The sequence below is a fragment of the Nanorana parkeri genome, unplaced genomic scaffold, assembly GCF_000935625.1.
Source record: "Nanorana parkeri isolate BGI_ZX_2015 unplaced genomic scaffold, ASM93562v1 scaffold836, whole genome shotgun sequence".
NCBI classification, from domain to species: domain Eukaryota; kingdom Metazoa; phylum Chordata; class Amphibia; order Anura; family Dicroglossidae; genus Nanorana; species Nanorana parkeri.
In genome coordinates this window covers 532,450-555,850 of record NW_017307104.1, presented here as the reverse complement: position 1 = coordinate 555,850, position 23,401 = coordinate 532,450, and the positions used below count along the sequence as shown (strand labels likewise).

Below are 23,401 nucleotides of genomic sequence, written 5' to 3'. Positions count from 1 at the left end.
GTTGAGAGCTCTGGCCTACTGCCTTTTTGACTGACTGTAATGGCAGCTTCACCATAAATGAGCTGCAGGAGACAATAGTGCCAGCCAGAACTCTAAACTAGGCACTACTAGAAGAAAGAGGAACCAATATGCAGTCACAAGCCTTAATAATATGATGGAGGGCAGAAAAAGAATCCTCAACACCAGAGTCTCCCAAAGGAAATGAAGATGGAAGGTACAGTTACATAAAAGTGTACAGCAGAAAGACAAGAAAAAAACTTTGGGTCTTGTTTGACTTTGTTTTTTTCCATTTTTTTGAGTGAGCAGATTTGTTTCTGTTGTTGCTCATTATTTGCATACATCTCTTCCTTTTTTTTTTCCTCAGATGTGGTGGGAAAGAAAGCTGCTTCTGAGGTGAGAACTATATTCAAATTTTATATAAAGTATTCCCTTACAGAATATACAGTTTTGTTGCTAAAAGCTTATAGCATGATTAGTAGTTATAGCTTTTAACTGGGTGTTAGGGCTCATGCGCACAGCAGTAAAATAAAAAGTTTATCAGTACAACATTTTTATGGATCTGAATGCAGTTCTATAATTTTCTATGGGCCCCTGCACACCATGCAGAAAGGTCACTAAAGTGGACTGCATTCAGATCTGTAAAATCAGAATGGTAAAATCTGCATCCGAAGCCAATAATTTACATGTTGGGAATGTAATAGAATAAAAGTGAAATTTTACGAAATGCACTACAGACGTTTACACATCTGTACACATTAACCCAAGCACTTTACAGACCAAATTATGTTTTTTTTGCTCAGGAAACATCAGCCAGCATGCCTCCGTAAATGATCAGTATTTCATTATGCCTGTGTGCATGAGCCCTTATTATCACTGTTGGTATATTGATTAACCCCTTCATGACTAAGGCCTTTTTTTTTTTTTCATTTTTTGCACCCATGTTATATTCCACATTTTTGGCCTGAAAATTATTTAAAACCCACAAACATCATATATTTTCTGAAAGCCAAGACCCTATAGAATAAAATGGTGGCAGTTGCTAATTTTTATGTTGCACCATATTAGCGCAACTCCTTATCAAACCAACATTTTGTGAAAAATGCACTTTAAAATTACCCAAAACACAATAAAATACCAATTTTTTAAAAATAAAGTATAAGAGATGAGGTTACAATGAATATATACCCAACCTGCCCAGGTTAAAAATTGTGTGCGTCCGTGAAATGGCGACAAAATTTAGTACCCCTTAAAGTCCATAGACAACGCTTTAAAAGCCCCAACAGGTCATCAGTTTAGAGATACCCAAAAATACTGGTGCTAGAGTTATTGCTCTCATTCCGGCGTGCGCTGCGATACCCAACATGTGAAGCGCATTCAACGTTTTCATACGTAGGCGCACCCAACACGTGTTTACATGACGACTGTTCTGGATATTAATATACGCTTATGCACATAGAAATCCACTGTGGTAAAAAGCACAGTTCTCAGCTCTTTTGTATAATATGATGGATGCTCAGTAGAAAGTTCTGCCTAGTGCAGGGAGTTCCGTTTATAGGGCACAAAGGGATAACAGCAGGAAAGGATTTTTTGAACACATTTAAATTATATACTGTCTGTATTTGTTACCTCTATGAATAAGCCTTCGGGTGAAACATGTGAGGGTTGTAGTTGGTTGGCGGTGTGCAGTGCTGGCATTTGTTGCTTTATACACTTTTATTCACGGATATACTGGATTTGCTGTTGTGATATTGGGGAGCTCACAGAGCACTCGCACAGCGAGTTTTTTAAAACACAAGTCTTTTTTTATTTGCTCTTGCAGGGCCGCAGAAAATGTTGAACACAAAATATGCGCTTATATCCAGCGCAGATAACAAAACAAAGATGTCTCACCGACTTATACAGTCCCAAACCTGGGGAATCCCTTCCCAGGAATGGTAGTCCTTGAGCAGCTTTCAACTTCACAGCCACACACCTTGTGTGCCTGCCTCTCTCAGGCCCTCTCAGCCTCTCAAAGCCTTCCAGCCCCCCAGGCTGTTCCACCTGCATCCAGCATCACATGCACACAGTCTCCCACTCTGCATGTCCGACTGCACCACTGCCCCTCTCTTCCTCTCTGTTCACTGTCTTTAACAGGGCTGTTACCAGCCACCTGGACAGTCTGGCCTGGCAATTGGCTGCACCTGGCCCCAGGACTAGAGATTTCCTCCCACCCAGAGCTCTAAGAAATTTCCCGGCTCCAGAATCCCAACTATGAACCAGAAAACATGGAAAGGACTGAAAAGCCAGCTCTTTCCTGATACAAGCAATTGCTTCCTGGAGCCCCTCAGCCCCTCTGGCTGAGAATCCTGGGCCACCCTTAGGCCACAGAACACAGTGGCATTGCCACGCAATGCCACACTGTGAATTTCAATAAAGTCTGCAGTATTGGAATTCTCTGGATAGTGTGGTCTGTTCGTATACTGCTACATTCCAAGGTGGAGACGCACCTATTGGACCAGCACCTGGGGAATCCTGATGGTGGCTAAGGAATTGGAGCGGTGAGATTTCCTTTGGCTCTACAACGGGAAAGGATGGCCACAACAGCCAATCAATTCCTCAATACATTTACATAACACTGATGAGACACATGTATACATTTGAATAGACAATAGAAGGGGGAGTATATGCACATGAATGTGCAGCACAATGTGCACAGTCTCCCGCTGCTAGTTCATTTGAACTCTGTGCACACCAGTTAAGAAAACCATGTGCAATGGAGTTCCTGCCAGAAAGCTACACAAAGGAATCAGCGTGTTAACAGTGAACGCTGCTCCGACCAGGCTCGTGCATACACTCCCGCCATTACCACTGGCGCGAATTCTATTCAGCATTGCTCAGTGAACAATGCCTAATAGAACTATATTACGATTCCCATGAATGTGAGGTTATCTGCAGGGAAAACGCCATGTTATTTCCAATGTGTTGATCAGACACACTAAAAAGAGCGTATGTTCCTTCATAAAGGCAGATATGTATCTGAATGATACCGCGTCTTTATAGCAAATACATCCCCGCCAAGCGAATAAATCTGCGCATTACACGGGCCCTCGCCGGCGTTTATACACTTGTGAAGCAGACACCGCTCCGCAATGCACATTAATCCCCCCGGGCAACAGCTCTGCGCATAGCACATGGACCATTTGCCGGACACAGAAACATGACAATATTCACATATGCAATCCATTAAAAACACATCCTAATAAAAACATCCACAATGGTCCAAATAAAATTTCCACATCAAGACGCGTCTGCTCACGGGGGCGGGGTACTTTAAAAATGTTACTTTTATTATTTTTATATTTTAAAAACTATTTATTTTTTATTTTTACTTTAATTGCTATCACATAGGGGGGATAACAAGCCCCCCATGTGAAGGCAGATGGTGGTGACAGGTACACTTTAAGGTGATGCTGGGGGCCCAAAAGACCCCTAGTGTCACCTTTAGACTCTACATAAGCTATTGAAGTGCAGATCACACTTTAATAGCTTATTGCTGGGCTTCAGGAGCCCAACACTGACAGCTATGGGACCGGAAGTGATGCAATCTGCATCGCTCCCGGTCCCATAGAACGGTGAGGGGAGGTTCGCCCGTGTCCTCCCCAGCTTCCCGCTGACACCAAAGAAGCCGGTCCCAGAAGGGGCAACAGAGCCCGGGAAACACGGCGGGGGGGCCCGTTGAAGCTATCTGGCGGCAGCTGAGCCACCAGAATCGATTCTACTGTAAAGCCGACAGTCAGCTTTGCAAGTTTAAACAGAGTCCCGAAAGCAAAAGCTGCTGGGAGTCTGTCTAAACAGCCCCAATGCCAGTGACGTACACTGTATGTCGCTGATCTTGAAGGGGTTAAAGAAGACCAACATTTCTCAAAACCTGAAGATTGGTAGAATAGAAGTATGTGAAAGGATGATATAAATCCTACCCCCCACATTGCCCTAACCCCCAGTGTATTAATCTTAAATCCCAATCCACATAGGGTAGCTGCATGTAGTTAATGGGTGTTTGCAGTATTGTGCGTCAGTGCACTATAACTGTAGTCATTGGTGGCTGTAAGATCACAGCCATAGAGATGACAATTGGAAAGAAAGTCATGATCCGGGGAAGGAGGGCGCATGCGCGGGCCCCGCTAAGATGGCTGCTTAGCGTGTGAGCCTAGCGCCACGCAGCTACGATACCCTGCTTTCGGCTGCCCAACAGGTACCATCAGCGGTGTGAGAGGTCCCCGGGACTCGGCGCCCATCTGACGGAGTGGATGCCTCTCGGGTTGATCTGAAGCTGGGCTCTGTGGCTATGTTCTCGGGAGACGGCAGGTAGCTCCTCCCCCCGCTCATTGACGGCTTGCGCCTGGTTGAGGGCACTCTGTGCTCGATTTGAGCAGGGGGAATAGTGAAATTACCCACTGCTATTAATGTTATCGAGCTGGATGGACTCCATAGCCCTAATCAGGGAAGGAAGTGGGCAATGTTCTGTTACTGGAACCATTTTTTCTGCTGTTATAAAACATTTTTAACCTATCGCTATACATGCTAAAGATGCAGCATATATGAAGAATTATCAGATGCTATGAGCTAATTTCCCTTTAGCTGAATCAAGATGAAGATGTACTATATGAATTAATGGCATCTACTTTTAGCCCATTGTCTTATAGCTGAGCCGTATGTGCCAACTTGGATATATTCACACCCGCAGCTGCACTACAACCCACAGCTGCTGGTGTGTTTTCCCAGACACAGTGCTAACTCCTCAATCGCAATGCATCACACTTTTTAAAATGTTTTTGTTAGAATTTTAATGAAATATCACAAGTGACATTTCATTATGTTCTATAGGCAAAGTGCAGTGTGATGCGGTTGTACCACATTGTGGCTGGCTTCACTGAAATAAGTATAGCATCCATCAGAGTGCCCCCATATGTCACTTGTCCCCATCAGAGTGCCCCCTTACATTAAATACAAAAAAAGGGGGCACTCTGATAGGAACACCAAATATAAGGAGGCACTCTCATGGGGACAAGCAATGTAAGGGGGTATGCTGATATGGCCCCCCAATATAATAATTAGTTATCCCCATCAGAGTGCCCTGCTATTTTTGTATTCAATATAAGGGGTACTCAAATGGCAGCAGATAATGTAAGGGGGCACCCTAATGGGGACAATTAATAAATAATTGCCATATCAGATTGCCCTTTTAAAATGCTGCTGTCACATGTGGATTTTAAGGAGCAGGCAGGCAGTGCTGGGAGTGGATGAGAGACGAGGATGAGAGGAACAAGCAATGCCGAGAAGTTGAGAGATGGTGTTCTGGTATGACAGGTCCCCACCATGGGTGAAGCTGGGAGGTGGGGCAGTATTTAGGCTGCAAGTGAGGACAGAAGCCGATACCTCCATCCTCCCTTAGGCCCCATTCACACCAGGACGGTTGCGGATCAGCGCAGTTTCCGTGCAGATTTTGAAAGGGGAGGTTTTGGGTGGGTTTTTTTTTATTGCTTTTCAGAGCTGAAACGCAATTAAAAACTCCCAAAACCGTGCTGAACAGCGCAGTTCCATTGAAAGTAGTATGGAAACCGCACTGATCAACGCAGTAATTCGGGCGGGAGGCGGTTTTGATCATGCGGTGGCATGAACGTTCCCTATGTCAATGTATGGGATCATTCATGTCGGCAGATCCGCGCGGCCGAACCGCCCCGGTGTGAACGGGGCCTTAATGCTGGGCAGGGAATATGAGTGTCCTAGCAGCCAATGACTTAGGAACAGGACCTGCACTGGCTTATGGCTGGCTATCAGCCAGCCATAACCTTGCTGATGATCACGGTCTGCCATTTAGGGTACCCTGCCCTAAAGAAAACAGCAAAACTTTAAGTAAAATTTGCTTAAAGTGTCCCACGTGCCAGAGTTCCAGGAAGCAAAGGGAGAGCTAGTAACCTGCCTTAGTTAAAGAAAAGAAACGAAAAATAAGTTATGCAAAAAATAAAAAACCTGCAATTATCTATAAGTATCTGTTTGTAGATTGTATTTTGAAGATATGGGTAAAGTTCCTCTTTAAAACACCTGCAGTGGCTGTTTGCAATGTCAAATACAGAGCTTCTGAACAGTGTTTGTAAACACAAGGATTTAAAGCTACAATTTAACTGTATTGTTGCGTATTTACTGTTACTTTTCATATGGAGGGCAAAGGTGTGACATTTGATCTGCATATCATGTCAGTTAACGCAAACTTACAAAAAAAAAAAGATATCTTTAACCGCCTCCCGGCCGGCCGTTATATATAAAACACAAAACGGCCGGAAGCTTCCTGGATCTGACCGGCCTGTTGGCCCCGCCCACTCGAGCGGGAAACTGTCTAAATATAAAAACAGGCAGTGATACCTGTTTACATACAGACCGGGATTACATATCCCGGTCCGTGTGCCCCCTCCCGCTGTGCCCGGTGAAAAACTGGGACCAGCATGGTGGCTCTATGACAGGGGATCAGAGGGACACGATCTCCCTCCAGGCCCCTCTCTGGTGTCAGAATGTGGAAGCGATGTATATTACATCACTTGCGCATTCTTGTGTCACTCTCCAGCTTGAGAAGCTGTCATTTCTCTGGCTACTATAGCCAGAGAAGACGCTGATGAAGCAGATCTCTGCTTCATTAGCTTCTCTGGGGGTCCCTAGGTAACATTAGGGGTCTTGGAGACCCCTGATGTCTCCATAAAGAGGACCTGTCACATACTCTTTGCTATCACATAGAGCAGGGGTGCCCATTTGGTAGATCGTGATCTACCAGTAGCTCTCAAAGCTGATGCTGGTAGATCACGAAGGGTGTGAATGGTGGCCCCTTTATTCCAGCCAAGCTCCCTGACACCTTTCTGGTGGATGCTGGTGGTTGAAGTGCTATGTATTACATCAAAGAATATTAGTTTACACAGCCTGTTGCACTACACTGTTTGCAAAAGAAAGCAAGGTGAGCGAGGAGAGGGAGCGGGGAGAGACAGCCAGGGGAGAGAGCGCAAGGAGAGACTGCCAGGGGATAGAGCATGAGGAGAGACAGCCAGGGGAGAGAGCAAAGAGAGACAGCCAGGAGAGAAAACGAGGAATGACATCCAGGAGAGAGAGAGCGAGGAAAAACAGCCAGGAGAGAGAGGAGAGACAGCCAGGAGAGAGAGAGCGAGGGAGGTTTTTTTTCTGTTGGTAGATCTCATGTAGCTAGTCATTTGAAAAGTGGATCTTAAGACAAAAATTGTGGGCACCCCTTACATGGAGGGTTTCTTAGCCCCCTATGTGATAACAATAACGTTAAGTGAACAAAAAAAATAAATATATATATATATATTGTGGCAGTGCATGGCAATGCCACGGTGTAGTATGGCAACTTTGGCACCCAGGACTCTCAGCAGGGTCCAGAATGTGAACCATGTGATAAGGAAGAGCCTGGCTTTTCAGGTTCTTCCAGGTTTTCCTAATTGTAGCTGGGCTCTGGAGCTCTGGAGATTTCGTAAAGCTCTGGGTGGGATGAGATCTTTGGTCCCGGGGCCAGGTGTTGCCAATGACCAGCTTGGGCTGATCAGGTGGCTAAGAGCAGCCTCATTAGGAAGCCAGCCCAGTGCTAAGAGAGTTGTGTTGGAGTTGTATGTGTGCAGGAAGCACACGGACACAGGCAGACTCAGGTGCGTGCCGGACACACGTGGAACAGCCGTGGGAGGCTGGAAGAGGTCAGGAAGGTCGGTGACCCAAGGGCCCTGTTGGACGCACTGCTGGGAGAGCAGTGTGAGTGCCCACGAGGGGAGAGGTCAGGAAGGTCGGTGACCCAAGGGACCTGTTGGACGCACTGCTGGGAGAGCAGTGTGAGTATTAGTGATGGGCGCGTGCGTGTTCGCAGCTCCACATGCCGAGCCCGCCAGGAAGCTGACAGCGCCGCAGTGCCAATCACAGGTACTGAGACCTATTCCCGGTCCGCAGCTGCAGCGATCGGGAAATGTCTCCGTACTTGTGATTGGCCCCGCGCGCTGTCAGCTTCCTGGCGGGCTCGGCACGTGGAGCTGCGAACACGCCCGAGCCCATCACTAGTGAGTATCACACAGAGGTGTGATGAGAGCCTTAGAGATGAGGAAAGCTACTAAGGACAGTATATGCTACAAAGGACTGTATATGCTAAAGAAGGCTGATTTATCATGAGAAGTGCATAAATGTTGGCCTTTATGTGAACAGGGGAAGGCTACCCTGTGGATGAACAGAGACGTTGCGTTTGCCCTTAATAAACTGCGTTTAACTTGAATTTCCTGGACTACAGTCGAGTGTCCTTGTTACAATATATAAAAAAAAAATGAAAGTCACACATGAATTCCCACCCACCCATACATACATGCGTGCAAACATGCGTCTGGTGCGCATACGTGCGAAAATGACGATTGTGCCCATTACGCCACACATTACATATTGCCGCAAACGTTGCAGTGAGAGCAATAATTTTAGGGCCATTACTCACTGATAACAGTAAACTGATGAGCGGTAAAAACTTTTAAAGCGTCAACTATGATCAATTTTGGCTACGGTAGTTTTTTGCGATTTTGCGGGTACGCGGAATTTTACTGCTTGACATCTTTGATGTCTATTTACCTGATGTGACCCCGTCTTTTATATTTTACCAAAAGATTGGGTAATAATAATTGTTTCCTAACATAATGTAAAAAAAACGTTTTTTTCCCAAAATGTTCAGTAATTTTTCCCTAATATAGTACAAAATAAAAGTGGTGATTGAATACCACCAAAAGAAAGTTCTATCTGTCGCCAGAAAATTGTATAAAATGTATTTTAGTACAGCATTGCATGACAGAATAAATGTCAGTCAAAATACTGCAGCATAGTCCAAATACTATTCGCACTCCTACGGTCTTACAGTTCAAAAAGGCATCTGTGGTGCTCAAGGTGACCACACCGATGGCGCCGTGCAAACACTAACCGTAAATTCAAGTATTTCACCGGCACACACTTGGAAAATCAAATATCAATATACATTGATATGTTTATTCAGTGGAGGATGTCACATATGGTGCTAACGTTTCGGGTCCACGCAGGGATCCTTCATCAGAGCGGCACATTGACATTATGTGACATCCTGCACTGAATAAACATATCAATGCATATTGATATTTGATTTTCCAAGTGTGTGCCGGTAAAATACTTGAATTTACAGTCAAAATACTGCAGTGCTAAATACTGAACAATGGCCTGGCCAGGAAGGGGGTGTAAACGCCTGGTCTTTCTATTGGTTAAATAAAATAGTGTTCCCTTTTTACCAATGCTGATTTTTTTTTTTTTCTTTATGAAAAGACAGGTAAGCAAAAACATACCTTCGAGCAAGACAATACAGAACAGTGACTGGTAATTTAAAGTAGTGTTAAAGTCACTTTTGTTTTTACATATATCTACTGCTAACAAGCATTAGATAAATGCAAAAACATTTTTAAAAAAATGCAAAAACATTTTTTTAAAAATACAAAAAGTTATAAAGTTACCAAATAGGTGAATGCTTACCTGTGTCTCCGCCGCCCGATCCCAGCTGAAGATCTGAAGCTTCTCAAGCGGCCGTGCAGGGTGATGGGGTGGGTGCATGCGCAGAAGAGATCTTCGGCAGGGAGAAGAGGAGAGACACAGTGGAGGTGAATGCACCCAGCCGTGAGCGTGCACGTCAGGCAGACACTGTGGTACCAGCGCTGGAGGGACTTAAGAGTGGTCACAGGGGGGAGTAGTATATTCCAACACATGCGTTTAGATCGTCCTCATCAGGAAAGTCAAACCCAAAACATCACATCAAAGTGAACTACCCATCCTGTCCAGTTTGTCACATTTAGTAAAGAAACATGAACTGTACTGAAGATCAAACATAAAAGTAATCAAAAAGGTAGAGAAAAGGAGAAAGCAGGACTGCAGGAGGGTGAGAAGGCTGGGGATACGCGAAGGAGGAAAGAGAAAGCTATGGGTTGTTTGAAAAGGAAAGAAAAGGAAGCAGGTGCACCATCCGGGGGAGGCACCATCTGAAACTAGCTCAAACAGGAGAGCATGAGTCAATCCAGGATGTTACTGAAAAGATTCAGTAACATCTATCCAAGGGAGCCAAGTTATCATAAATTGATCAAATCTGTCAGAGCAACGCCATCAAATCCTTCATTTACTTTATTAATCCACACAGACACCGAGGGAGGATCTCGAGATTTCCACTTGAGGAGGATACATGCGCGGGTCGCATTGATCATATGAATCAAAAGAGAAGATTTATACGACCTAATGGAAGAGCCAGGCAAATGTAAGAGGAAAAGGGCGGGATTCAATTAAAGAGAGAAGTCTGTGACTCTTGCCATATTATCGCAAACACCCTTCCGGAAAGGTTGCAATAATAAGCAGTCCCAGAAAACTTAAAGCAGGGAGCCCGATGCTCTTACATCTCCAACAAAGCAGAGAGGTAGATGGGAACATCCTGTGAAGAACGGTTGGTACTTTGAACCATCTCGTCAGCAATTTGTATCCAGATTCCTGTATTCTGCTAGAAATTGACGGTTTATGGGCTAAAACCAAAATCTTGTGTCTGAGTTGGCGTTAATTGAAGTGCCAGGCTGGATTCCCAGAGCTGGAATAATCTGGGTGGCAGACAATCCGACCAGCCATTTAAGGAGGACACCATGTTCTGCAAGGTGTGGCAAAGTGGCTCGGCATTGAAACAGGCCTGCTCAAACTATGTGAGTGGTCTAGTAATATGGGTAAGGTCCTTAAAGGATCTTTAGTAATGAGATAATTGCATCAAGCTCCAAGTATCCAACGGAATGGTAACCAGCCATGCAAGTTCTGCCACCTTGTGCCCCAACATCCCAGTGGAAAGGCCGGGTTGCCTAGCACTGGCGTCAGAGGGGATGGAAGGATAAAACCCAGGCTGAATAAAAGATTGGTGTAATAGTTTTCATGCTCACTCATCATAGGATTAGACCACGTCAAAGGTGACGGAACAGGATGGAGCCACAGTAGACCCTGTAAAGAGAATTCAGAAAGGATCTGTTCCAAGTGGACCCACAGTTTGGTCTTGGAATGACAACATTAATCTATTATTTGAGCCAAATGGGCCACGGAATGATAGAGAACAGGATCCGGAAAAAACAATGCCTCCTGCCTGCTTTGGTCTGGAGAGAAAGCCCAATTTGACCCAGACTCTACTCTGTGCCCAAGCAAAAGTATTGAACATGGAGTGAATACATTTAAAAAAGGATGTCTGTATGTCCACTGTGAGGGTTTGTATAAAGTATAGCAGTCTGGGTAAGATATTATTTTTAAGATACTATTAGCCCCCAAACCAAGTAAAGTTGGAATGGTCCCATTCCTTTAAATCAGACGAGATAGACTTCAGGAGGGGTTGAAAGTTGACGCTAAATACCCTCCAGGTCAGCAGGGATAGATGTGCTCAGGCAACAGACGTGAGAATCTGCCCACTGAAAAGAGAGTTGTGGTTTGAGAGCTTAAATCCGGTGATCGATCAGAGATTTAGGACTGCCGATTTAGAGAAATGAAATGTTAAAAATCGGAAAGGCCGCCAAAGCGCGAAATCTCTGCCAGTAAATTGGGGAGCGACACCTCTGGGTTCGTAATATAGAAGAGTAAATCATCGGCATAAGCCACTATTTTATGACATCCAGCAGGCGTCTGCACCCCAGAAACATTGGGAGTGCTTTGGATCATGCATATGAAAGATTCCAGGGTCAGGGGGAAAAGGGAGGTAAAGGACACCCCTGGCGGGTGCCATTAATGTTGGGAAAAAGAATCAGAGATAACATCATTGACTTTGACAGTGGCTGTCAGGGTGGAGTAAAGTGCACCAATCCAACTTTGTATCATGTTTTCCAAACCGATATGTCGTAAAGTCTCGAGCAGGAACATCCAGTCAACCCTGTCGAATGCTTTCTCCTGCTGATTTCTTTTAAATTTGCATTTTATCCAGTAATTTAAAACATTTTCCTTTATTTGTAAACTTAAATCTTTTTGCAATACTTTGTACCAGAAAGCAATTTGTTAAAATATTTTTGTTTATAGATTGCATGCAAAATCAAATAATTCTTGCAATGCTATATCACCAAAAGAAAGCCTTGTGTGTCCCAAAAATAAAAATATATCAGTCTGGGGGTGTGTCACTAGTTGCTAGGACGGCGACGGCAGCTGTCAGATTCAAGGCAGCTTCTCAGCACATACATGCCCCATACACGCAAGTATCAGTAAAGCTACAGAAACTTGCAACAAGGCTTTGTTGAATATGGACAATTGTTGTTAAAGGCACCCAGGGTTGAATCCAACCAGAACATTGCACATAACTTAACATTTTCATTAAAAAAGAAAAAAACAAACAAAAAAAATAACCAAACAGACTTGTAACTTGCAGGTAGTATAATTTAAATCCATTGTCTTAACTGTCACAAATTCTTCTATTGACTTCTCTTTTTCTCTGTTCTGTTTTCATTATAGGTCTCCTCTTTATCTGGGCAGCCTTCCACTGGGCAAAAAATTGGCCACCGTGATGTTGATGCTTCAGGCGAGACCACTTACAAGAAGGTTAGAAGATAATAGGACATACTTGTAGATGTGGTGCATTGCACATTACATTGTTCAACTTACTAAGTGGTTTAAATTAGAAATAATTGTTCCTTCTTTTCTTTGTATCAGTCTAAAGGGTTTTGTAAAAGGTGAAATGGGTTATTGAGTGTATGACAGCAAATTCATCACTTTTCTTTGTACATGGTGTGTAAGAGTGGCATTGCTAAGTTACTACTACTTACTGTGCTCTCATCCTTGCAATGCTGATGCAAAAATGTTGTCAATGAGAAATCTTGCAAAATGGGCTGGAGGAGAACATCTAAGTGCTTTTAACAGTACTGCATTTCAGAAAAGAAAGACCATGGAAGAAAGGCTAATACAACAGTTTTATCTAGACAGAATTTTTAGTTTACAATATTTTTTATTAAAGTGGCAACACCAGTCCACTACTCTGGTGAGCATAGCTGCTTTGTAATATTTGGCCAGGTCTGGAAGTCCCACCCCACTCAAGTTTTTGGGTAAGGTCAGCAAAGTGTGTCGCATGTGAGGGGGAGTGTCGGCCCAAATAAAGTTGGCAAAAACTCTTCGTAGTTGGAGGAAATAGGAGTTCGGGATTGTTATCGGGAGTGCCTGAAATAAGTACAGGAATTTCGGGAGGATATCCATTTTTATGGAGTTCACCCGGCCGAACCACGAAAGTGTGATCGATCTCCAGGCGATCAGATCTTGTTTTCGTTTTGTGCAGCAGAGGCAGAAAGTTATGGTCAAAGAGGGCCTTGTAGTCTGTAGACAAGTGTGTGCCTAGATACTTCAGGGAGCTGTCTGCCCATGCGAAGGGGGGACACCGTGCATATGGCCTCCAGGGCCCTAGAAGGCAATGGCACGATTTCACCAGATTGACTTTAAACTTGGGCAAAGAGCCGTAGAGAACCAACTCCTGTAAAAGCACCAGGATGGATTCCAGGGGTCGGGTGAGGAAAAATATCAAATCATCTGCGTAAGCGGCCAGTTTGTGTCCCCCCGAAGGAGATCTGACCAGGCCGTGGATGGAGGGTGTAGATCAAATACGGCATAAAAAGGGTTCCATCGTCAGGATAAATATAAGGGGCGAGAGTGGACAGCCCTGCCTCATGCTGTTAGTAATGGGGAAGAAGGCCGATCTCGCCTCGTTCACGCACACTGCTGCCTTTTGGCAGGAGTATAATGCCATCATCCATTTCAGCATCCCCTCCCCCAACCCTATGTGGTGTAGAGTCGCCTGAAGGAATCACCAATCTACCCGGTCAAATGCCTTCTCTGCGTCCTTGGAAAGTAGCATCAGGGCAATTGAGCGCGATCTGGCACAGTGGATCACATTGAGCACCCTAGTGGTATTGTCTCGGGCTTCCCTAGAGGTGACAAAGCCCACCTGCTCCGGATGTACCAGTGTGGGACTATACGGTATTAGTCAATTCTCTATCGAATGGCAAAGAATTTCAAGTCCAAGTTCAAAAGGGATATGGGCCTGTAGTTGCTACACCTGCAATGATCTTTATCTGGTTTAGGGATAACTGCAATGTTGGCTCGCAGAGAGTCAGCAGATAGTGGGGAGCCCAGCAAGACAGCGTTAAACGCTGCAAGGAAATGTGGGGAGAGGATGTGGGAAAATTGTTTATAATATGGAAGAGTGAAGCCGTCAGGGCCCGTGGCTTTGCCTGATTTGGATTGTTTGAGCGCTAAAACCAGTTCTTCAAGGGTAAATGGCTCCTGTCGGGACAGCGAGGGCATGCCCGAGTTCCTAATGTAGGAGTATATGGCATCATCCGCGTTCGTCCCGCTAACATCTGGTGGCTCCGCCGCCGAGTTGTAGAGACTAGTATAGTAGTCCCTGAATTCCGATTTTGTAGAAGGGATGCTAATAATTTCGGGTGATTTGAATGTGGAGCTCGAACCTTTGAGTGATACCTCGGCGGGACACTCTAATATCTCATATAAAAAAACTAGCAACCCTGAAAAACTCCTAAATAGGAGGCAACTAGTAGATACATGGAGAATCCTGCACCCAAAGGATAGGAACTATTCTTATTACTCTATGGTACACAATAGATATTCACGTCTGGACTATATTTTCATAAATCATCAATATTTAGAAAGTTTAAAATCATCACAAATAGCGGAGGTAACTATCTCAGATCATGCACCGGTCACAACCACAATAAATCTCTCCCAGGGGATGGTAAAAGATCGTGTTTGGAGACTGAATGAATCTTTATTGTGGAGACCATTGGATGTGCAGAAACTGAACGAAGATCTTAGTGAATTCTTCGCACTTAATGACTCCCCAGATATTTCGTCTGCCACCCTATGGGAAACACATAAAGCTGTTATGAGAGGGAAATTGATTGAACTGGGGTCTAGGAAGAAAAAAAGAGAGTAAGAAGATCATGGAAGACCTGCTAACCCAAATAAGAGAATTGGAAACATTACATAAAAAAATCACTCTTTTCAGATCACCTAAAACAGTTAATGAATAAGAGGGAAGAATTAAAAAATTTACTAAACGTTAAAACCTCACAGAAATTCCATTGGTTGGCGGGTATACAATACAGATGTGGTAATAAACCAGGAAAAGTATTATCTAGATCATTAAACCACAGGAAGACACAGACCTATATCCCTAAAATCAAAACAACAGATTCTATGGTTTTCACCCCTAGAGATATTGCTGAGGATTTTTTATTTCACATTGTATAATGTATCAGAAAAAGCGACTCAAAAAACATCAGACCATAGACAGGAGGTGATAAGAAAGTATTTGGATAGGGGTAAGTTACCATCATTCCCAGCTGAATCCCTAGAAAAATTGGAAAAGGAGATAGAAGTTGGGGAATTGGAGAGTAGTCTTTCTGAAATGGCCAAAGGAAAAGCACCAGGTCCTGATGGTCTAACTGTGGCTTATTACGTAACTTTTGAAGACATACTACTCCCCTGGCTTGCTAACTACCAGCCGGCACTATAGAGGTGTCATCGGCTTATGCGGCTCTGCTCCCTTCGGTGCCGCCTCGCTTCCTCTAGCGCCGGCTTCATTGGCACCGCTGATTCTCTCCTACCTTTCCCGCGGCTCTTCAAGTTCCCCCTTATGCCACCACCGGCCCTGGGAATGGTCACAACTAGGTCTTATTTTCGGGGTAGGTCTTATATTTTAGCAATTCCCAAAAATAGTACTAGGTCTTATTATCGGGGTAGGTCGTATTTTCGGGGAAACAGGGTATGTGAACTCATTAACCAGAGACGGAAAACTTAGATTAGAAACTACCTTAGCACATGTAACAGTAATTCCCAAACCGGACAAATACCCCATGAGCTGCGGTGGTTACAGACCAATATCACTATTAAATATAGATATTAAGCTATTCGCAAAGGTTTTAGCAAGGAGAATCTCCCCACTTACATCACAATTTATCTCTTTTGTAAAACAACAATCCCAGCCTACACTATTACTATCAACAGACGCAGAAAAAGCGTTCAATAGGGTGGCATGGGATTTTCTATTGTTCACATTACAATACATGGGCATGGGCATGGGAAGTAAAATGATGAGTTGGATCTCGGCACTATATAATGAACCAAGGGCGCAAGTTAGAGTTAATGGTACCCTTAGTGAGGGATTCCCACTGAGCAACGGCACACGCCAAGGTTGGCCACTCTCTACCCTATTATTTGCGATATCACTGGAACCTTTTTAAGCAAACATAAGAGAAAATAATGATATTCATGGTGTAGTTATAGGAAACAACAAACATAAGTACTCAGTTTACGCAGATGACATATTGTTTTATATCCAACAGCCTAGAATATCTATCCCAAACTTAATAGCCGCATTCCGGGAATATGGGGAGTTATCTAATTTTAAGATTAACTTTGATAAATACGAAATGTTAAATATTAATCTGTCATCTAGAGAGATGATGTCTCAACATTCAAGTTTCCCATTTCGGTGGCAGACTAAGAAACTGAAATATCTGGGGATTAATCTAACCGCTCATCAGCAGGACCTCTTTAATTTTAACTATATCCCCCTTTTAAACGAGATTAGGAAGGACTTGCAGGAACCGCTCTATACCATTCATGGTTCGGTAGAATAAACGTATAAAAATGAATATTCTACCGAAGTGTATATTCTTATATCAGATGGTCCCCATTGCCCTTCCTATTAGTTTTTTCAGAACTTTAAAAACAACGGTATCTAGATATGTCTGGGGAAGGAAGAACATGAGAATCTCATATGGCACCCTAGCAAGACCAAAGTCACAAGGCGGGTTGGCACTGCTAGATTTTGAACGTCACTATCAGGCAGTGGTATTGACCAGACTACTGAACTGGCATTTTGATAAGACAACTAAAATCTGGGTGGATGTTGAGTTTAAAATATGTAAGGCAAACCTAAGTATAATCTGTTGGTTACTGAAGCAGTACAGAGGCACAACAAAGGAGTGGCACCACCTAGTGGGGAATACCCAAACAGTGTGGGATTTACTGCATAAGAAAGCAGGATGGAGTTATAACTCACCCTTAATGCTCCTATTAGGACGATTATTTCCAACCAGGGAATTAAGACCAAAAATTTGGTAAATGGATAGAGGAAGGCACGCTACGATTGCATCACGTGATGGACCAAGGGGTATTAAAGCCGTTATCGATATTGTGTCGATCACTATCATCATCTATGATGGATAAGTGGCGTTACCTCCAATGAACCCATTTCCTGCAATTATTACCTAAACCAATTAGATCAATGGATGAACTAAATCCAATGGAAGTGATATTATCAAGACCAATTATGTCCAAAGAGAAGTATATCACTGTTGGTTAAATTATTGTCACAAACAGACCCCACACCAACCCCAGGGTTTATGCTGCAATGGGAAGAAGAACTGGGAATTCCCTTATCAGAACAAGGAAAACAGAGAGTTCTGCAACGGGGTTGTAAGATATCAATCTCATCCTATATAGAGGAGAAGAATTATAAACTTTTGTCGAGATGGTACCTCACGCCAGTAAGATTACATTCAATGGACTCTATTAACTCACCATTGTGTTGGAGAGGTTGTGGCATGAAGGCAACTATGGCACACATATGGTGGCAGTGTCCCGTTAGTAATAAATATTGGGTTGAGGTGGGTAAGATTATCTCCTCTATACCGGGAATACCCTTGAGCACGGACCGCTGAGTAATTCTATTTCATAATCGTGAAGGGTCACTGTTAAGATATAAAAAGTCTATTACATCTCATCTATTAAACTCAGCAAAATGTTTGATACCAATTTACTGGAAGCGTACAGAATCGCCCACAATAAAGGAATGGTTTATAAAAACAAATCACATACACTCTATGGAAGAATTGTCCCTCAGTAGCCATAATAAGTACTCAACAGTCTGTGAAATATGGCAGGGATGGTTTATATATAAGAACTCAGAAGAGTATCTAGCAGTGATGTCCTCACCTACATAACGATTATAGGATTTGTTCCTTTGTATATTACATTATGGGATAGTCCCAGACATCAAGTAATGATAAAAAGTAAGGGTAGGATTAGGATGCCATAGAATGTATGTTAATTTTTGTATTTTTGTGTAAAATGTTATAATCTCTTCTATGCCTGGAATAGCTTATGCCTATAAGGTCATGACCTAAAACTAATTCATGTACAGTCTGTAGTTATTTAGATAAGAGCTAAGGATATAATCAGGCACATTTAATAAGTACCTTATATAAAGACACACACTATCACACTTTGATCAACAAAAGGTGTTCACTTCTCACTATGATATAATATTGGAGGAGCACAGAACATTAGGTGCACAAAGTAGTAATTAATGGAAGACACTAAATCACTGCTTAAGTTGAAGGACTTAAACTGTAAAGATATGTACAACACTAATGAAATTAAAACTGATAGCTAATAATAAAATTAATTGTAAAATATAGACACTCACATTAAAGGGAAAAATGGGAAGGTTGGCAATATGCAGATATAGTTTGGGCTATGACAAGTGGGTAAAACTTGGGAGGTCAGAAGGGATTAATTTAATGTTATGTCATGTTTTTGATTCAATGTTAATTGTTTGTTATGTAAAATGTATGAAATTTGGATTACTATGTGGAAAAAATTAATAAATATATTTATAAAGAGTCCCTGAATTCCGCGGCCATCTCCAAAGATGAGTGGAGCTTCTTTCCCGTACTAGATGTCAGTTGCGGGATATAAGTTTTAGATCGGGGACCCTTTAGGGCTGAGGCTAACAGCTTGCCTGGTTTATTGGAGAATTCATAGAACGAACATTTGCTGCGTAAGAGGCGGCTGCGAACCATGGAAAATAAGAGATTGTTGAGATCTAGTCTGACCTGGGGGAGTTCCTGTTGGTGGGCTCGCGCCAGGGATTGTTTGTGTAGGGCCTCCAAGGCGTGGAGTCTGGGGAAAAGGTGGGAAAGGGAGGTTGCGTTCTCTCGCTTCCGACGAGAGCCGTGTTTGATCAAGATTCCCCTAATTATGCATTTATGCGCCTCCCATATGAAAGGCGGATCCTTTGTGGGAGAACAGTTATTCAGGAAATAGGTTCTCAGTGTCGTTTCTAAATCGGAAGCGATCGCAGGTTCCTGCAACAGCAAATCATTCAGACACCAGGGCGGGGTCCGGGTGGGTGGGGGCCCAAGGTGCATTACCACATGTACTGGGGCATGATCAGAGAACAGGATATTGTCTATCGAGGCGGAACAGACCGAGGGAAGGTCAGAATGTCGTACGAAAAGATAGTCAATGCGTGAGTATGTGAGATGGACTGGTGAGTAATAGGTATAGTCACGCGATTGTGTGTGGATCAACCGCCAGGTATCACTGAGCCGCAGGGTCTGCAGTTCAGCCTTGAGGCATCTGAGCCTGGAATAAGATAGATGGGATGAACCCCTGGACACATCAAGGGCAGGATCCATGGCAAAGTTAAAGTCCCCTCCCATGATTAGCATCCCCTCCTTGAATTCCAATATCAATGGGATGATAGTTTGTACGAAGTACACCTGGTCAGTGTTGGGGAGACAGAGATTCACCAAGGTGACCATGGTGTCTCTGATCGACCCCTTGACAAAAATATATCTGCCCTCGGGGTCAAGGCGGAGATCCCGAAAAGACCAGGGAACAGATTGAGCCAGAAGCACGCTGACACCTTTGGATTTAGTGATGGGGGATGTGCAATGGTATGCAACCGTGCAATCCCTGTTGCGGAGGGTCGGGGGGTTACCGCTCTTAAAGTTGGTGTCCTGCAAATAGGCTATATGGGTACCCGTTTTCTTCAGGTCTAACAGGAGCCTCAACCTCTGCTCTGGAACATTAATTTCTGTCTTTTATTGACCAATTTTCACCCGCTTGTGCAATATGTGGTTGTTTATCTGGCTTTGTCGGTATAGACTATATTTAGATGTGTAACACCCTGAAACTGGTCTTCTGGAATACCAGGGGTTTAAACTCCCTACGTAAGTGGTCTGTAGTTTTCAATTATCTTAGACAACACAAACCTCACAGTGTCTGCTTACAAGAGACACATTTTACAGGTTTTGAAATGTTTTTGCTCAAAAAAGTGTGGAAAGCTAAAATGTTCCATGACACTTATTTCAGTTGTTCTTGAGACATCTCTGTATTAATTGCTAAATCTGTTTGCTCCGAGGTTCTCAATATTAAAAGAGAACTAAAGCCAAACTTTTTTTTTTGGCTTTATTTCTCTTTTGGGTCACAGGAGTACATTTACTAATTGACTCCTATGATCCAAACTCAGAAAATAGTGGGCTACTGCCTGCTATATGCTGATGGTGCAGAGCAATGCTGCAACCTGGAAGGATCTGGACAATATTGTCGGGATCCACCCCATTGTGTGATTGACAGATGGCTCTGCCTCTAGAGCTAGAGCCAGCTGTGTTCAACCCTCCCCTGTCTTTCCCTTCCATGAGTGCTGGAGGAATAGAGAGGGGAGGGAGAATCTCTGCAGGGAGCCGTGACTGAGGGTCACCACTCTCTGTAGTGAGAAGCCATGAGCTGAGTGATCAGCGGTTTGTGATAGTACAGTTCTCGAGCTATAGAGCCGGTGTGTGAAAGCTGCAGTGCCACACGTCGTCTCAAGCTATTGGGCAGAGTACATTTTACTCTCTCAGTAGTTCTCCTTTAGGACTGACCCTCCCAGTCATGATATGGTCTTAAAAACCCTTACAGAGGGCAGACTGCTCACAGTAGTCAATATTTTTCTGCCACCTCATGTAGATCATGACCTTCTCACTAAAATTACCCTGTTACCCTTGGAACTTGCGGATGGCCCAATTTTACTTTTGGAGAATTTGAACGCTGTGCTTGACCCCGAAGTGAAATGCTTAGGAGGGACTGGTGGCAAGGGAAAATCCAGCTGGAAGAGAGTATTCATGCCACTCTGATGACATATATACTGAATGTTACCTTCTGTCATATAGACATGGTTTTCAGTACTAATGCCTAGTTCACTTGTGTACCTCCCCAGAGGGATTTCAGCAGGGACGTGCGGCAGAGCCTCACCTAGAATTATGGAAGAAAGCTGTCAGCCTGTTCACCATTCAGATCGGCATCTAACAGGTTACACAGCAGGGAAATCCTCCCATCTGTGTAACCTGTCACGGAGCATCAGCGGTGAGGATCAAGTGGGGGACAGGGAGGCTCCTCCCTGTCTCCTCTCTTCCTTCTTTACACTAGCTTGGGGACGGGCAGGAGGTGGAGCTTCGGTCATCGGGGGGCAGTGCTGGGGAATGCCTCAACCCGAGCAAGAGGTACTGCACGTCTCGGGATTTCAGATCACATGCTTACCTGGTCTGGGCAAGCTGATAAGATCTCTGCTATAAAATTCTCTGCCTGCACTTGTCTCCACTGCTGTGCAGCCAGCTCTTCTCCTACACACTGCCAATGATTGTCCTGCTGATTTCTCACCTGTACCTGTTTCCAGCATTTTGCATTCTGCTCCCCATCTGCAGGCTTCCAAGGCTAGCTTCCTCTCCACTAGCTCAGACTGCTGCATACCACCATCCTCTAGTGTTAGCCACACAGTACTAGCACCAAATTTAACATGGCTACAGAGGATGTGTGTATTTTTAAACCTAACACCACACCACCTCAGTTGTTATTGAGCTACTGTGTAAATACTCCTATACGTGGTAATATCCTTGTCCTGAGTTTAGCCTGTTAACTGTTTATGACCCTAAGCTGCCAGCCCTGACTTCTGGAACTGTCTGACCACTGTACAGGACATCGGGGCTGGGTCCTGGAAGGATGCTATATTTCTCCTCTGTTTGGGCTGTGGTCCCTCTAAGGATCAAAACAGGGCTAACTCATCTGCTGGTGGAAGTGTGCTTAAAAGACAGGAAGTGGTGGATAGCAGGTAAGGAGTAGTGTGGAGGAAGTTGTAGAATGGTGTATTGCTGTGAAAGTGCATGCTGGTATCCTTGCTGGAAACCTGTGGACTGGAAAAGTTACCCCAAAAGTCTGGGACTGTTTAACTGCGATTGCAGCTCTGAAATCTTCAAGACTGTTTTTTTTCTGTTATGCTCTTTAGGTTTTCCAGCTGGTAAGTGAATGTTATTTTGCTGTTTAAGTTAATAAACATTACTTTTATTGCAAAGCCTGTGTCCTGTGATCCTGCTGGATTCACCACACTTCTGTATTTCCCTTTTGTACGGTGCATCTGGTATTCCCTTAGCAGAAGGCCTGTCCGTTTATACTTCCCATCAGTCCTGTCTAGTGGCCATATGAGTATCCCTGCTACTGGACTCCATCCTAACCACACCCCTGAGTTTTGAGGCTTAATTCCTTCTGGCTGTTGATGAGATTGTAGTCAATTCATGCTTTCGTTTTAGCCATGATGGGTATCAGTTGACACAACTTTGAGTTTGCCATGGTTCAAGCTGAGGCTCATTACATTTCTAATCCCTCTACACCAAATTACAGAGATTGACTTGCAAATAAACGGTTGCCTGTATTTTTTTCCTCACCCAAACCAAGAAATAACTACTATATACCACTGTGTATTTTTGTCTGATCAGAACCTCAAAGTTGGTCTACGGGCAGGTGGATCTAAATGGATGTTCCTTTTTCAGATCAGCCGACGGGGCGTTGCACCTCCAACAAGTGGCTGGTGTTTGTGGGAACATGGAGTGGAGTGCCCTGGGCGTCCTGTACCACCTGGTGACTAGTTTGTACCCCGCCTCTTGACATTTGTTACTGATGGAAGACTGATAAGAGAGTGTGAGCAGTTTCCTACCCTCTTCTGGGCTCAGGCGAATCCCGAGGTCCTCCTCCCATCTCTGCAAGAACCAGGGGGTATCTGTGGAGGAGCTAGTTAAAAGAAGCTTGTAGCAAAATGAGAGGACATGGCGAGCTTGGCCTTCCTGGTTGCTTTCGTGTTCGAATGGGGTCAGAGCTCGAGAGAATCGCGAGGGAGGTGGGAGAGATTGCAGGAAGTGGGTAAGTTGCATGGTCCTCCATGGGTTCAGGGGTAGAGGGCCCTGTCGGGAGGCCACGGTGAATTCTGAGGGCCAGGATGTGCCATTCACAAAGTGGAGCGCTCTAAACCTACCTGAGGTGCCAAGTGCTTGGAAGCGTGCAATATGTCGAAATGAAGTCTAGGGGGTTTGTTTGCCCACACGAAAGAGGTGAAAAGCGTTTTCAGTTTACGGAAGAAGGACGGGGGGATCGCTATCGGGAGGGCTTGGAGTGGGTAAAGAAGGCGGGGGAGGATAGATTGTTTGAGTATGTTACAGCGGCCCATCCAAGAGAA

General features: G+C 44.1%; 1 protein-coding gene across 1 annotated transcript in view; it reads left to right on the top strand.

Moving 5' to 3' along the window:
* PIP5K1C (phosphatidylinositol-4-phosphate 5-kinase type 1 gamma) overlaps positions 1-23,401 on the top strand; it is a 173,865-nt gene that overhangs the window by 33,038 nt on the left and 117,426 nt on the right. Inside the window, exons 2-3 of the mRNA XM_018565350.1 lie at positions 365-393; positions 12,514-12,600. Coding sequence (XP_018420852.1) covers positions 365-393; positions 12,514-12,600 — 116 coding nt within the window. The remainder of the gene's footprint in view (positions 1-364; positions 394-12,513; positions 12,601-23,401) is intronic.